General features: G+C 43.7%; 1 protein-coding gene across 1 annotated transcript in view; it reads left to right on the top strand.

Moving 5' to 3' along the window:
* The window catches only part of pex26 (peroxisomal biogenesis factor 26), a 10,003-nt gene extending 1,757 nt beyond the window's left edge, over positions 1–8,246 (top strand). The window contains exons 3-5 of the mRNA XM_020519121.2: positions 2,329–2,648; positions 5,236–5,367; positions 7,195–8,246. Of these exons, the coding sequence (XP_020374710.2) occupies positions 2,329–2,648; positions 5,236–5,367; positions 7,195–7,298 (556 nt within the window). The 3' untranslated portion in view covers positions 7,299–8,246. The remainder of the gene's footprint in view (positions 1–2,328; positions 2,649–5,235; positions 5,368–7,194) is intronic.
* The last annotated feature ends 6,140 nt before the right edge of the window (positions 8,247–14,386 follow it).

The following is a 14,386-nucleotide window of genomic DNA, read 5'->3' on the forward strand; positions in this document are numbered from 1 at the left end:
AGCCCTGCACCTTGTTGTCTCGGATTCTCCAGCATCTGCAGTTCCTACTATCTCTGATTCAATTTTAACCCCACTGCGAAGCCTCTTCTAAGGATGCCTAGCCTGAAGAAGTTACCCTCCTCCGTCTGGACAAACCTCAGGAGATCTCTCTCCCACTGCAACTCTCTCGTAATCTCTTCGGCCCTGAAACTGCTCGACCATGTCCTGAAGCAAACCAGGTACTACAGCCACATCACCTTTCTTAGTACCTGCCTACGGAACCAGATCATCCCCAATGGACTACAGTCCACATTCAAGCCTTCCCAGTTTGGCCCCAACCGTGACAATATCTACACTCATGGCATTGAGATCCTTCAGAAGCGTTTCTCATATACTGACTTTGTTAATGCAAAACACCAGTTACCTAGTTAAACACAATGTTCTTGCCCTGGTATCGAAGCATCTGTAAAGTCTTTTAATTAAGAACCAAGCTGTAAATAACTTTCTGGCCTGGCCTTGCAAAGAAACCACAACTTGTTGTTCTGTTTTGTTTTAGTTTTAACACAATCTGTTGCCACAGTTGAAAGGCCATTTTCATCTGACACATCTCAGTTCATGGCTCCAAACGAAACTTAATAAAATAATAAACTGGAAATAATGAAAAATCAGCAAGGGCTCTAACGTACCTCCAACCTTAAAAGATGGAACGCCATTTTAAAAAATGCATTTCATGACAAGGTTAGTAATACTTAAACGACAAACAAAACACAAAACTCACGGCCATTCATTTTTCCTATTTTGATGCCCATTCAACTTTCTTAGTCACATTCTTAACTTCACCATAATTTACATTTGGAATAAGGCAACAGCAATTATGTTTTCTTTCCCCAAAAACAAAAGAACTGCCAATGGTTCCACAATGGTTCCTTTTCTACAGTTAAGTAGTTTTCCTGGAGGTTCAACATTTTTGAAAAATAAGCCCTGGCCTTCTCTGTTTCAGCCTTGTCACCCTGTAAAGGAACTGCTCCAGTCCCCAAATTGCTAATTTAAATGGTTTGTTAAAATTAGGTACAGTTAATACAGGTTCATTTATTCAAATTACTTTTAGCTTTTCAAAGGCTGCCTGGCGTTCTGTCAACCAAAGCATTTTTGTTTGTTTTCATAGCAAATTAGTCAAAGTATAGCTACTTGCTAAAATTAGGCACAAACTTTTGATAAAATCCGCACATTCTCAAGAACCTGTCTTTCCCTCATTTTGTTTTTGGGGTAGGAAAGTCAAAAAAAGTTTTTACTTGTCATCTAAGTAAACTATGCAATTAGGTAATTCAGTTATGACTCTATTCATTAATCATTGAAATGTGGCTGGGGCATTCTTAAATCCAAATGATGTAACCTGATGTTGGTAAAATACATTGGGTGTGACAAATGCAGAGATTTCCCAAACCCCCTCTATCAGCAGTATTTGCTAACATCCTTCTTAACAAATTAATTTTAGTTAGGCTTGGTGATGCATCATTCTTATCAATGCAATCTTGGTGTAGTTGATGAGGACAGTGTCGTGGAAGTTTTACTGTGTATCTAACCCCATGCTGTCCTTCTCCTGGAAGTGTTTGTAAAGGAAGCTTTACTCTATATCTAGCCCCTTGCTGTCCCTATCCTGGGAGGGCTTGATGGCAGAGGGAGCTTTGCTCTGTATCTGTAAACATGTTCTTCCATTCCTGGGAGTCTTTGATGGGAAGAGTGTAAAGAAGCTTTACTTTCAGTTTAAGAGTAGAGGGAGCAATGTTCGAGGTATAATTTTCCTGCAGTGCCATTATTCTTTCAATGAAGCAGATGAGGTGGTCCTCTCTTTGGTGACTGTGATGTTAGAGCAGGCATTCTTGGGCTATGAGAACATGACTCATGATCCTTTTTTTTTCTTTCATCATTAATGGGATGAGGGTGTTGCTGGCTAGGTCAACATTTATTGCCCATCCCTAAATGCCCAGAGGGCAGTTAAGAGTCAGTCACATTGCTGTGAGTCTGGAGTCACATGTAGGCCAGACCAGATAAGGATGGCAGTTTTCTTCCCTAAAGGACATTAGTAAGCCAAATGGGTTTTTCCAACAATCGACAATGTATTCATGGTCATCATTAGATTCTTATTCCCAGATATTTTTATTGAATTTTTATTAAAATTCTACTATCTGCTGTGGCAGGATTCGAACCCAAGTCCCCAGAACATTATCTGGGTCTCTGGATTAACAGTTCAGCGATAATACCACCAGGCGATCACCTCTGCTGAGGATATGACTGATCTGTAAGCTCAGCATCTGAAATGAGCTGTTTTTATGTCTGTATCTTTGGCAGCATCATTCTATACAGCAAGGTTGGAGAGCCAGGCCAGGTGCAGAAGGCAGTGGACAGTTGGCTAAAGCGTTGTACCAGTCCAAGTCCTCTGGGCTGTGGCTCAGGGCTGGTATTGGAGTTATACCTGCTACATGTGCTGCTACCACTTGGGCTGTACACAGAGGCAGAAGAATTGATTCAAGGTACAGCATTGCTGACAGAGCAGCAGCGGGGACCAGCATTACAAGTCATACAGAATAGGAGGCCTCAGCAGCCTGAGCAGGACTCAGCAGGAAGCAGGTGCCAGCTTGCAGCAGACTCCAGCCAGCAGTGTCATCCAGGTAACTGTTGATATTTGGAGTCGTTCTGTTTGTGTTTCACTCTATAACTCAGTGTCCACCTTCATCCAGCAGCACTGCAGCTACTAGTCCTGCAAGCTTCTTTTTCGCCTTTCCCCATATTGGCAAATCAGTTATCAGCATCCCTCGCAATGCACCGGTCTCGATAAAGAGCTCTCAGTAGGGTAATGAACCATGAAGTGACGCAACCTATGGTGGGAAATGTGTTTTGGAAATCAGTTAGAAAGAGGGAGAGAGTGTGATTTCACTTGTGACTGGCTTTCGCAGCTCTGTTCCAACTGCTTTCATTCTTGTCTGTTCAGTATCAAATTGCTACCTTAAATTGATCCAAAACCTGTTGCTGGTCAGTTAGTGTTCTTTTCCTCAAAGATACCTGCTTCCGGTACAGAAAGTATCAAATGCACCTTTCAGCAAGTGAACATCACACAGTTCAACATTCCTTTGAAAACAAAAACTAACATCCAAACTTCTTTTCCAATTTGTATTTCCAAATAAAATCCGTAATCGTTACAGAAGACGGTGAAAAAGAAATCTCACACTAAAACCAGTCCTTTTTTGTGTGAGTGACATTGTGGTGATTCACACATCCCCATAGTCTCTGTCAAACAGTGTAATCAGTTAACATTGGCAGTGAGTGGATCAGAGGAGTGCAGGAGCCAACTTGTCCTCCGTCTGAGGGATTGTATGAATACATCCAACACTAAAACTGAGGAAAGGCTAATCCTTATTGTTCATGAGCTGTAATTTTCCCAGAGTTCTTTGAGAGCAGGTTTTATTTAGGAAGATCGGTTTATCAGGTCCCCTTCCCTCCTGGTTTAGTTTTATTTTCTAAACAACCTGTTCAGAGATGTTAGTACATGACTCTGGAGCAAGCGGGACTTGAACTCAGGCCTCCTGGCTTGGAGGTAGGGATAGTATCTTTACACCACAAGAACATAAGGACATAAGAACTAGGAGCAGGAGTAGGCCGTCTGGTCCTTTGAGCCTGCTCCGCCATTCAATAAGATCATGGCTGATCCTTTCGTGGACTCAGATCCACTTACCCGCGTTCTCACCATATCCCTTAATTCCTTTATTGTTCAAAAAAAATCTACTTTTTTTTAAAAACTTTTACTGAAGTAGCGTCAACTACTTCACTGGGCAAGGAATTCCATAGATTAACAACCCTCTGGGTGAAGAAATTCCTTCTCAGTTCAGTCCTAAATCTGCTCCCTCTAATCTTGAGGCTATGCCCTCTTGTCCCAGCTTCACCTGCCAGTGGAAACATCCTCTCTACTTCTATCTTATCTATTCCCTTCATAATTTTATATGTTTCTATAAGATCCCCCCTCAATCTTCTGAATTCCAATGAATATAATCCCAAACTACTCAGTCTCTCCTCATAAGCCAACTCCCTCAACTCCGGAATCAACCTAGTGAACCTTCTTTGCACCCCCTCCAGTGCCAGTACATCCTTTCTCAAGTAAGGAGACCAAAACTGCACACAGTACTCCAGGTGTGGCCTCACCAGCACCTTGTACAGCTGCAACATAACCTCTCTGCTTTTTATTTCAATCCCTTTAGCAATGAAGGACAAAATTCCATTTGCCTTCCTGATTACTTGTTGTACCTGCAGACCTACCTTCTGTGATTCATGCACAAGGACACCCAGGTCCCTCTGCATAGCAGCATGCTGCGACTTTTTACCATTCAAGTAATAATCCTTTTTACTATTACTCCTACCAAAATGTATGACTTCACATTTATTTACATTGTATTCCATCTGCCAGACCTTTGCCCACTCACTCAATGTATCTATGTTCCTCTGCAAAGTTTCACAGTCCTCTGCACACTTTGCTTTGCCACTCATCTTAGTGTCATCTGCAAGAGGGCCCTGCCCAGTTTTATAAATGAGATGTCGAAGACATCTGCTCAAAACACTTCATAGATATGTGTTCGAGCAACTGGAGTAATCATTCAGCTCAGTTCAGCAGCCTCTTGATCGTTTATTTCCAACAGCGATGAACAGCGTGTGTGTCTCGTGATTTCTGAAAGATCAGAGGGACACAAACTAACCTGTTTTGAATCTCGTAGCTCTTCCTCAGAACCTTCTCCACCTCCCTTCTCTGCTCTACCTCTTCCCTGCAGCTCCCCCCTTAATCTTGATACCCACTTATCCTTGCCCCTCCCCCCTCTTGCCCCTCCCCCGGTCCCACCTTCTGCTAGTCCTCCCCTGCTCTTTCAGCCACCTCCAGCTCTTCCTGTCTGCTTCGACAGTAACATCCCTACCCAGCTCCACCAGCGCCCCTATCCCCCTACTCTGCTGGCTTTCTTTCCCCCTCTGACAGCACCCCCCTGCTCTGCTGTGTCCCCACTCTGCTTCTCCAGCACTCCTCTCCTTGGTCCGAATGTTTTCCCCTCCGCATCGTTGCCTGACTCTGACTCTGCACCCACACAGCAGTTACTCCAACCTTTAGTGATGTCTTTGTTGCCTTCAGAATCAAGTAATCATAGTCCAGAACAGACTGTCACAGTTCTAACAGCATTGAGGTGCTTGGTATAATGTTGTCTTATTTGTCTCCCTTTGCAGTACACAACTCGCTGTTTAAAACTCTGCAGCAAGTGCTGATGTTGTCCTGGAGGTTTTTGCATTTGGTGCCTGTTCGCAAGTTGTTTTTAGCTGCACTTTTGGCCTACATGCTGATTGTCAGGCTGGACCCTGGTGAGTGTGTTTTTACATCTCTTCAAATGGTTGCTGATGTCCTTCCCTGAGCTCAGATGCTGCTTTTCTTAGGACAGATAGTAGGAAGCAGATCAGCTGACTCGTGGCCAGCTTTTCCAGTGTTCTGCCCCTTCTGACAATGTCACAACTGGGATTGGTTGCTGGGAGTGTGAAACAGCAAACTATGGCTGTGACTGCTCAGTTAGCTGCTTATTTTTCTAAATGACTTCAATAATGACTCGTTAGTTTCATTGACTTTTAAAGTTAGAAACATTTCCAGGGCCAGATGGAATGTATCCCAGGCTGGTGAGTGAAGCAAAGGAGGAAATTGCAAGGGCACTGAAATAATTTTCATTCTAACCTCTGGTGGGGAAATATTGGCAGCAATTCTGAGGTACAGAAATAATCTGATTTTGAAGAGACTTCCAAGAGGGACATGAGGGAACAGAGAGTGGAGGACAGACGTCTTGGACGGTTTCATCCATCAGTGCATGAGCAAGTTTTGTCTAACTAACTTGATGTGAATTTTCAAAGAGGTGACCAGGTGTATAGATGAGGGCAATACTTTTGATGTAGTCTACTTGGACTTCAGCAAGGCTTTTGATACCTTAAGAGCCCATGAAAATTTGGCTAATTGGATACACAATTGACTGACTGTTAGGAAGCAGAGGGTGATGGTTGAAGGGTGTTTTTGTGACTGGAAGCCTGTGTCCAGTGGGGTCCCAAGGGGGCTTAGTGTTGGGGCCCTCACTGTTTGTGGTTTATATAAACAATTATAATGAATGTAGGAAGGTTGATCAGTAAATTCACAGATGATACGAAAATTGTAGGGCGATTAAATATTGAGGATGGCCCTAGATTACAGGACAATGGAGATGAGCTGATCAGTGGCAAATGGAATTCAATTTGGATAAATGCAAGATTATGCACTTGGGCAGTACAAACAAGGCAAGGGAATACAAACAAGTGGTAGGACCTGGGAAGTACTGAGGATCAGAGGGAACCTGGTGTGCATGTATACTGACCCCTCAGGGTATCAGGATGGAGATAAAAGGCGTAGCTGAGGCATGTCTTTTATTAGCTGAGGCATAGAGTTTAAGAGCAGGGAGGTTATGTTGGAACTGTACAAAACATTGGTTAGGTCACAGCTAGAGTATTGTGTGCAGTTCTGGAATCCACATTATCGGAGGGATGAGATTGTATGGAGAGGTTGCAGAGGACGTTTACCAGGATGTTGCCTGGGATGAAAAGTCTGTTATGAGGAAAGACTTGGATAGGTTGGGTTTGTTTTCCTTGGAGCAGATGAGGCTGAATGGGGATCTGATTGAGGTGTACAAAATAATGAGGGGCATAGATAGGGTAGTAGATTGGCCAGAGAACATAAGTTTAAGGTGAGGAGTAAGTTGCTTAGAAGGGATCTAAGGAAAACCATTTCTCATGCAGAGGTTGTTAGAAATATAGAAAGTGCTGCTTGAGAGGTGATGGCGGCAGGTACACTTGCAACTTTTTAAGAAGCATCTGAATGAGTACTTAAAATGCCAGGACATTAGTAGCCTATGGACCAAGTGCAGGTAAATGGGCACATCAGCTGTTTAACAGTCCTGTTCAGTCAGTTCACTCCCCATATTTTCTCAGCAGCCCTACACAATTCTCCTTATCAAGTATTTATCATGGTGCCATTTTAGGAATGAGTTTTTTCCATTTCTTCGCTCTCAGTCTTCTCAAACCTGCCAGTCTTGAGGTTCATAGCTAGTCTGATCAGTACAATTGACTGTTTATCAAACTGCCAATGGTCTTACTTGTTTCTCCTGCTCTCTCTCTCCAAAGCTTCTCCGGCGGCCTTGCCGTGGGTCCGTAGCCTCCACAACGTCATCAGGCAGATGTGGAAGACTATGTTTGCTCGCTTCAACAAGGCAAGAATTGGCAAGTGAGCCTTGATGTGTACTTCAGCCCAGGAGGGTCTAGTTCTGGAATTGGAGGCTGTTGTTCATGCAAAATTCAGTGGCTTGGGTAATGAGTCATTAACTTCACAGGCCTCTTCACACCTTGTAGGGGAGGCTAACTTGGCACCTAACTATGGCCCTAGGAGTGCCAGCTAACTTCACTCAGAGCCACCATGTTCTAAGTCTTTGAATTGTGTGTGTCATTGTCCAACTGCGGCCAATCCTGTCTCAAACAATGATAAGCTGTCATCCCCACTCTAGTGATGCTGTTAATTGTGTCATCATGGAATTTATTTTGATCACTTGAACACTTTAAATTTGCAGTTCTGAGTTCATTACTGCCTGTAAAAATGGTGATGAACCATGCTACCCATTATCAAGTCTGTTTTTTGCAGCAATCATGTGGAGCAAATTAGAGAAGTGTTGCTGCTTTCCTCAACCTTCCACGACAAGAGATCTTCCCAGTCTCCCTCTAGTGTGTAACATGGGATTGATTGCGTCTGCCTTTTTATTGCTGCTGTTACTCTGGAGATGGGATATTGCTAATAAGTGTATCGAAGGGGTGTATTGTGAGGGAATTGTGCTCATCAGAATGTGTACAGCAAATCAGTGCAATATAGGTACAAAAAGGAAGCGATCCTGATGTTTCTGGAACTCTGCCTTGGGCAGTGCAATGCATAGGCTCTATTGCCAAGCCTGAGACAGTGGCCTGACTAAACAGTGCCACACTGGACATTGGCCATCAGCTCCTTGCTTTGCACCAAGAAACGGAACACATCTAACATGTTACAAACAGAAAAAGTCAAATTAACTTGTCTCTGGGAACATGAGTCTCCTCTTCACCCACCAGATAGCAGAAAGATATGATGGGGGCAGTCTGATTGATTATGAGTTCATTTTAAGATGTGGCAATAAAAGTTCCAGCTAAACTTGAAATATGTGGTGTGTTTTTTTTTGTTGCCAGGGATTGATCTTGCTGAGGTGGTGGATGAGGCAAGGGTTTGGGTGGGCGGTGGGGGCTGGCAGTGGCAAGAAAGAGTAGGTGGTGGTGGGATGGGAGTGTTGATTAGTGGCAATGGTGGGGGTGGGGTGCTATTTTTGAATGTGGGAGGTGTGTATTAGGGGTTATCTAGAACCAAGCGACAGATAAGGAGGCCGGCCATTTAGGACCGAGGTGAAGAGGAAGTTTGGCACTGAGATGGTGGGGAATCTTTGGATTCTTTTATCATGAAAATGGTAATGGTCTCTCAGGCCTGCAATATCAGTTGGTCCAGGCCCACTGTTTTTAAAAAAAAAAAATGTGAAAGTCTTGCAGGTGTTGGTACTCAGACAGAGCACCAGTAGCCACTGCTGCTTTGGAGCTTGCAGTGAAAGAAAGTGGGATCATGGCTCTCAGCTTGGGAAACCCTGATATGTCTTGATCTTGTTTACCTCTATTAGATCTCCCTTCAACCTCCCTTCATGCAAGGAGAACAACTTCAGCTTTTCCAATCTCAATTTGTAGCTAAGTGAATCCTCCCTGGAACTATCCTCTACGCTGTCTCGTCAGCTCTCACATCCTTCCTGAAGTTTGATTACAAGACCAGGATGTGATATTCTAGATTTTTAGCATTTTTTCCATGGGTGTGAGCATTGTTGCCCATCCTTAATTGCCCTTGAACTGGAGGTTTTCTAGTTCATTTCAGAGGGCACAGAATCATACAGAACAGAAGAGAGACCCTTTGGCCCATCATGGCTGTACTGCCACAGCTACACTCGTCACACTTTGCAGGACTAGGTCCAGAGCTTTGAATGTAATGGTCCTTAAAGTTTACATCCAAATACATTTTAAAGGTTGGGAGGTTTCCCACCTCAACCTACCCTCCCAGGCAGCGCATTCCAGATCCCCACCACCCTCTAAATTCCCTCTAAACCTCCTGCGTTTCAACTTAGAATTATGCCCCCTTGTTATAGATGCTGCTTCCCATCCACCTTGACCATGCCCCTCCATCTTCTACACTTCACTCATGTTTCCCCCTCAACCTTCTTTGCTTCAAAGAAAGCAATACAAGCTTATCCAGCCTCTCTTTATGGTTGAAATGCTCCATCCCAGGCAACAATCTGTTGAATCTCCCCTGCATTCCCTTCCAATGCAATCACATCCTTCCAATTGTGTGCTGTCAGAACTGCACCCAGTACACTCAGCTGTAGCCTAAAGGCCTATACAGCTCCACATGACCTGCCCTTATAATGTATGCTTTGATTGATTAAGGCAAGTGTCCCATATGCCTTCCTAATTAACTTATTAACTTGTCCTGCCACTTTCAGGGATCTGTGGATAAGCACTCCAAGATCCATCTGTTCCTCTAAGCTTCCCCCTAATGTCCTGCAATTCATTGAATACTCCCTTGTCTTGTTACTTCTTCCAAAGTGTATTACCTCACACTTATCAAGATTAAATTCCATGTCACTTATCTGGCCATCTTTTTGTTGTAAAGCTCTTGTTTTATGGATAATGAGTGTGAGCAGAAAAATGAGTCAGAGACACGAATTGAATTCAGTCTAAAATTGTAACTTTAGTGCTTTTACTGATCAGCAATAACTACACCAAAATGCAAAAACATAGAACTAATTAACTATACTACACAATGTTAAACATTAAAGACATAGAGGGAGACTACTGTTACAGTGTAGAGGTCTAAGCGCTCAAACTAATCTCCAGCTAAAACAGCCAGAGAAGACATATTACCTGCACTTAGGCAGCCGTATAATGATTCTTCTCTTGACTTTAGTCTCCAGGAATTCTCAATTGTAGAGCATGTGGAAAGAGGCCAATCAGCCCATCAAGTGTGTGCCAATCCTCCAAAAAGCATCCCATCCAGACCCCCACCCTATCCCCATAGCCCTGTATTTCCATGGCTAATCCACTTAGCTTGCATACCCCTGGACAGTACGGACAATTCAGCATAGCCAATCCATCCAACAGGCATATCTTTGGACTGTGGGTGGAAACCAGAGCACCCAGACAAAACCCATGCGGACATGGGGAGAATGTGCAAACTCTGCCCAGATGGTTCCCCCGAGGTGGAATCGAACCTGGATCCCTGTTATTGTGAGGCAGCAGTGCTAACTAATAAGCCACTCAAATGTTGGTCCGCAGTTATGGCTCTTAATTTGTTGAAACACCAGTGATCTTGTACTGTTTTCTTAGTTTGGAAAATGACTACAAACCGCTGGCTGTTGATCACAGACATGGTAATCAGCATCTGGCCTTTTATTCAAATATGATCATGTCTTGGTCATGAAACATGATCCAGTCTTGCAAATGGTCTCCTCTTCTGTTAGTTGCTTATTCCATTCGTGGCCTGTCTTTGCAATGCTTTTCAGTTTGTTTCCACTGAGGCAGGTCCAGGCATCTCTTGAAGCCAGTGTACCAACTTGACCATTTCTCATCATGCTTTGGCATAAGGTGTCAGCCACAGGGTGTAGGCTATAACCTGATCAGACCTTATTTCTCACTGTCAGCCACCAGGTCAATGTTTGTGTCATCTGCAAAACTACTTATTATCCCCTCAGGGAGGACAGAGAACACAGGAATTAAAGAGTATTGGGGGGGACAATAATGGCAAGGGATAAGTAGAGTTAGGGATTGGGAATCTAAACAAATGGCTCAATATAACAAGATGAAATGCCATTAAAGATGAGTTAACACATCTGGAAAGCACTGTACAGTCCATAATAAAATAAGATCCAAAAACAGTATAGGACAGGAACAGGTCCTTTGGCCCATCAAGCCTGCACTGACACATTATACTTTTCTAAATTAAAATCATTTTGCTTCTATGCAGTCCACATCCTCTATTCCCTGCTTATTTGTGTACCTGTCAAAATGCTCCTTAAATGTTGCCATTCTATCTGCTTACACCACTTTCTCTGGCAGCCCATTCCAGGCACTTACCACCCTCTGTGTAAAAAAACTTGCCTCACATCTCCTTTAAACATTCCGTCTTTTACCTTAAACTTGTGTTGCCTAGTAATTGACATTTCTATCCTTGGAAAAAGACTCTTGACTATCCATTCTATCCTCTCATCCTTCAAGTGGAAACAAACTAAGTTTGTCCAATCTCTCCTCGTAGCTAATAGTCCAAACCAGGCAACATCGTGGTAAACTGTTCCTGTACCCTCTCCAAAGACTCCATATTCTTCTGGTAGTATGGTGACCAGAACTGTACACTATTCCAAATATGGCCAAAGTAAAGTTCTGTACAGCTGCAATATGATTTGCCAATTTTTAAACACTGTCCCAACCGATGAAGGCAAGTAAGCCATATGCCTTCTCGACCACTTTATCCATTTGTGTTGCCACTTTCAGGGAACTGTGGATCTCTACGCTTAGGTCCCTTTATATATCAATGTTTCTAACGGTTCTGCCATTTATTGTATACTTCTCTCCTGCATTAGACCTTTCAAAACGCATTGCTTGCATTTGTCCTGGTTAAATTTCATCTGCCATTTCTCTGTCCAAGTCTCCAGTCTATGTGTATCCTGCTGTATGCTGTAGCAATTTGCTTCACTATCTGCAGATCCCCCAATCTTTGTGTCATCCACAAATTGACTAATACTTACATTCTCCTCCAAATCATTTAGATACACTACAAACAACAGAAGTCCCAGCTCTGATCCCTGTGGAGCACCACCGGTCATAAATCTCCAGTCAGAAAAATAGCCTTCCACTGTTACTCTCTGCCTTCTATGACCAAGCCAGTTCTGTATCCACCTTACCAATTCACCACTGACCCCATGTGATTTCCAACTTCTTTCTCAGCCTGCCAATGACAGTCCTTGTCAAAGGCCTTGTTAAAGTCCATGTAGACAACATCTATCACCTTCCCTCATCAATCATCTTTTTCACTTCCTCAAACAACTCAATTCAAGTTTGTCAGACATTACCTTCCTCACACAAAGCCATGCTGCTTATTGCTAATAAGTCCGTATTTTTCCAGACATGAATAAAACCTGTCCCTCAGAATCTTCTCCAATAATTTCCCTACCACTGACATAAGTCAGACTGGCTCCACGCAAAAATTCCCTCCTTTGTGCTTGAGTGGACCTATCCTTTCCCTAGCTACCCTCTTGCTTTTTATATATATAAAGTATCATGGGATTTTCCTTAATCCTGTTTGCCAAAATAGTTTTGCGACCCCTTTTACCCCCTGTTTCTTTTTTGCTATCTTTGTGTTCTTCAAGGGCTCTGTGTGTCTTCAGTTTCCTAAACCTTACATATGTTCTCCTTTTTCTTTTTGACTGAGCTCTCAATTTCTAACTTCATCCATAGTCCCCGGATCTTGCCATCCTTATCCTTCATTTTCACAGGAACATGCTGGTCCTGAACTCCATCAACTGACCTTTGAAAAATTCCCACATGCGAGATGTAGATTTACCCCCAAAAGCCTACATTCCCCAGTTCCTGCCTAACACTGTGGTAGTTAGCCTTCCCCCAGTTTAGTATTTTCACCTGAGGACTACTCTTACCCTTATCCATAAGTAAAACTTACAGAATTACGGTCACTGTTTACGAAATGCGTCCCCACTGTAACCCGGTTGGGCTCATTCCCTAATACCAGGTCAGTATGGCCCCTTCCCTGGTTGGACTGTTTAGAGATTGTTTCAAAGAATCCTCCTGGATACACCTAACAAATTCCCTCCATCCAAGCTCCTGGCATTAAACAAGTCAGTAGAGGAGAAGTTAAAATCACCACCAGAACAACCCTGTTGTCTTCACATTTTTCTATAATCTGTCCCTCTATATCTGTTCCTTTATCACCCTTTGGCTGTTGGGAGGCCTGTAGTACAATTGGATCAAGGCGATTCCATCCTTGTTATTCCTGAGCTCTACATATGGCTTGGTTGGATGCACTCTCCAAGGTATCCTTACTCAGTTTGGCTGTGATATTTTCCCTCATCAGTAACACAACTCCCCACCTCTTTTACATGTCTTTCTATCACGCCTGAAACATCTAAATCCCAGGACGTTAAGTTGCCAGTCTTGTCCCTCTCTCACTATACTTCACAAGTACAGGCAGCATCCAAGTTGTGAATGGGTACTGTTCTGGCATCTCTTCACAAATTGATTTGTACACAAGTTGGAACACAATGCCGAACAGTAGAAAGCAGCCGTTTGCAAATGTACGAAATGTATGTATATTAGGTCTTTAAAATTAAACCTCTGGACGAGATAGGTATGAGCTTTCAAAAGTCAGAATTTTATAAATCAGGGATCACCTGTATGTGGAATCTTCAGATATCTTCATGATGCAAGTTTAGAATTTCTTATCAAGTGGTTCTGCAGAGTTTGAAACATGTGTTAGTGGGAAGATTGGAGTAGAATATAGAATTAGCAGTCAACCTTCAGTAGTTTAGACATTAAGTCTGGTGGATCTGAAACAATTCAACTTTGGGTTCTCAGAATTTAATGCTTTATATAGGTTTTTGATGTCATTTCTTCTGAAAATAGGCACACATGAGAAAGGTTAGGTTGGGAGGCACGTACTTGTAATTTCTCCTCTCTCTACCCTCGCCTCTCTCTTATCCCACTCTCTCCTTCCCCCTCTCTGTCCAACCCATCCCCTCCCTTCCTGCCCTCATGCCTCTCCCCCCTCTCCCTCTCTCCTCCTCTCCTCCCATCCCAGGTCCCACACTCTGTTCCTCTCTCTCCTGTTTCCTCCTCCTTCCCCAACTCCTCATGCCCTCTCTGTCCCATCCCCTTCCCACTCTCCCCCTCCCTCTCGCCCCTCCCACTGTCTTTTCCCTTCCTCTCGCCCCTCCCACTGTCTTTTCCCTTCCTCTCCTTACCCTCCCTCTCTGCCCCACATCTACCTCCCATCACTGCTGCCCTCTTTCCCTCCTCACACCCCCTCCCTATCCCTCTTCCTCACTTCTCCTTCCCCTCCCTTCTGTTTCTCCCCCTTTCTCTCTCTCCTCACCATAACTCGCCCCCTCCCTCTCCTCACCTCCCTCTCTATCCCCATCTATCTCCCACAACTATCTCCCTCCCCCTCCCCCTCCCCCTCACAACTTCCCCCCACCGCCTCGCTCCG

This window comes from Rhincodon typus, chromosome 18 (assembly GCF_021869965.1).
Source record: "Rhincodon typus isolate 14 chromosome 18, sRhiTyp1.1, whole genome shotgun sequence".
Classification (NCBI taxonomy): domain Eukaryota; kingdom Metazoa; phylum Chordata; class Chondrichthyes; order Orectolobiformes; family Rhincodontidae; genus Rhincodon; species Rhincodon typus.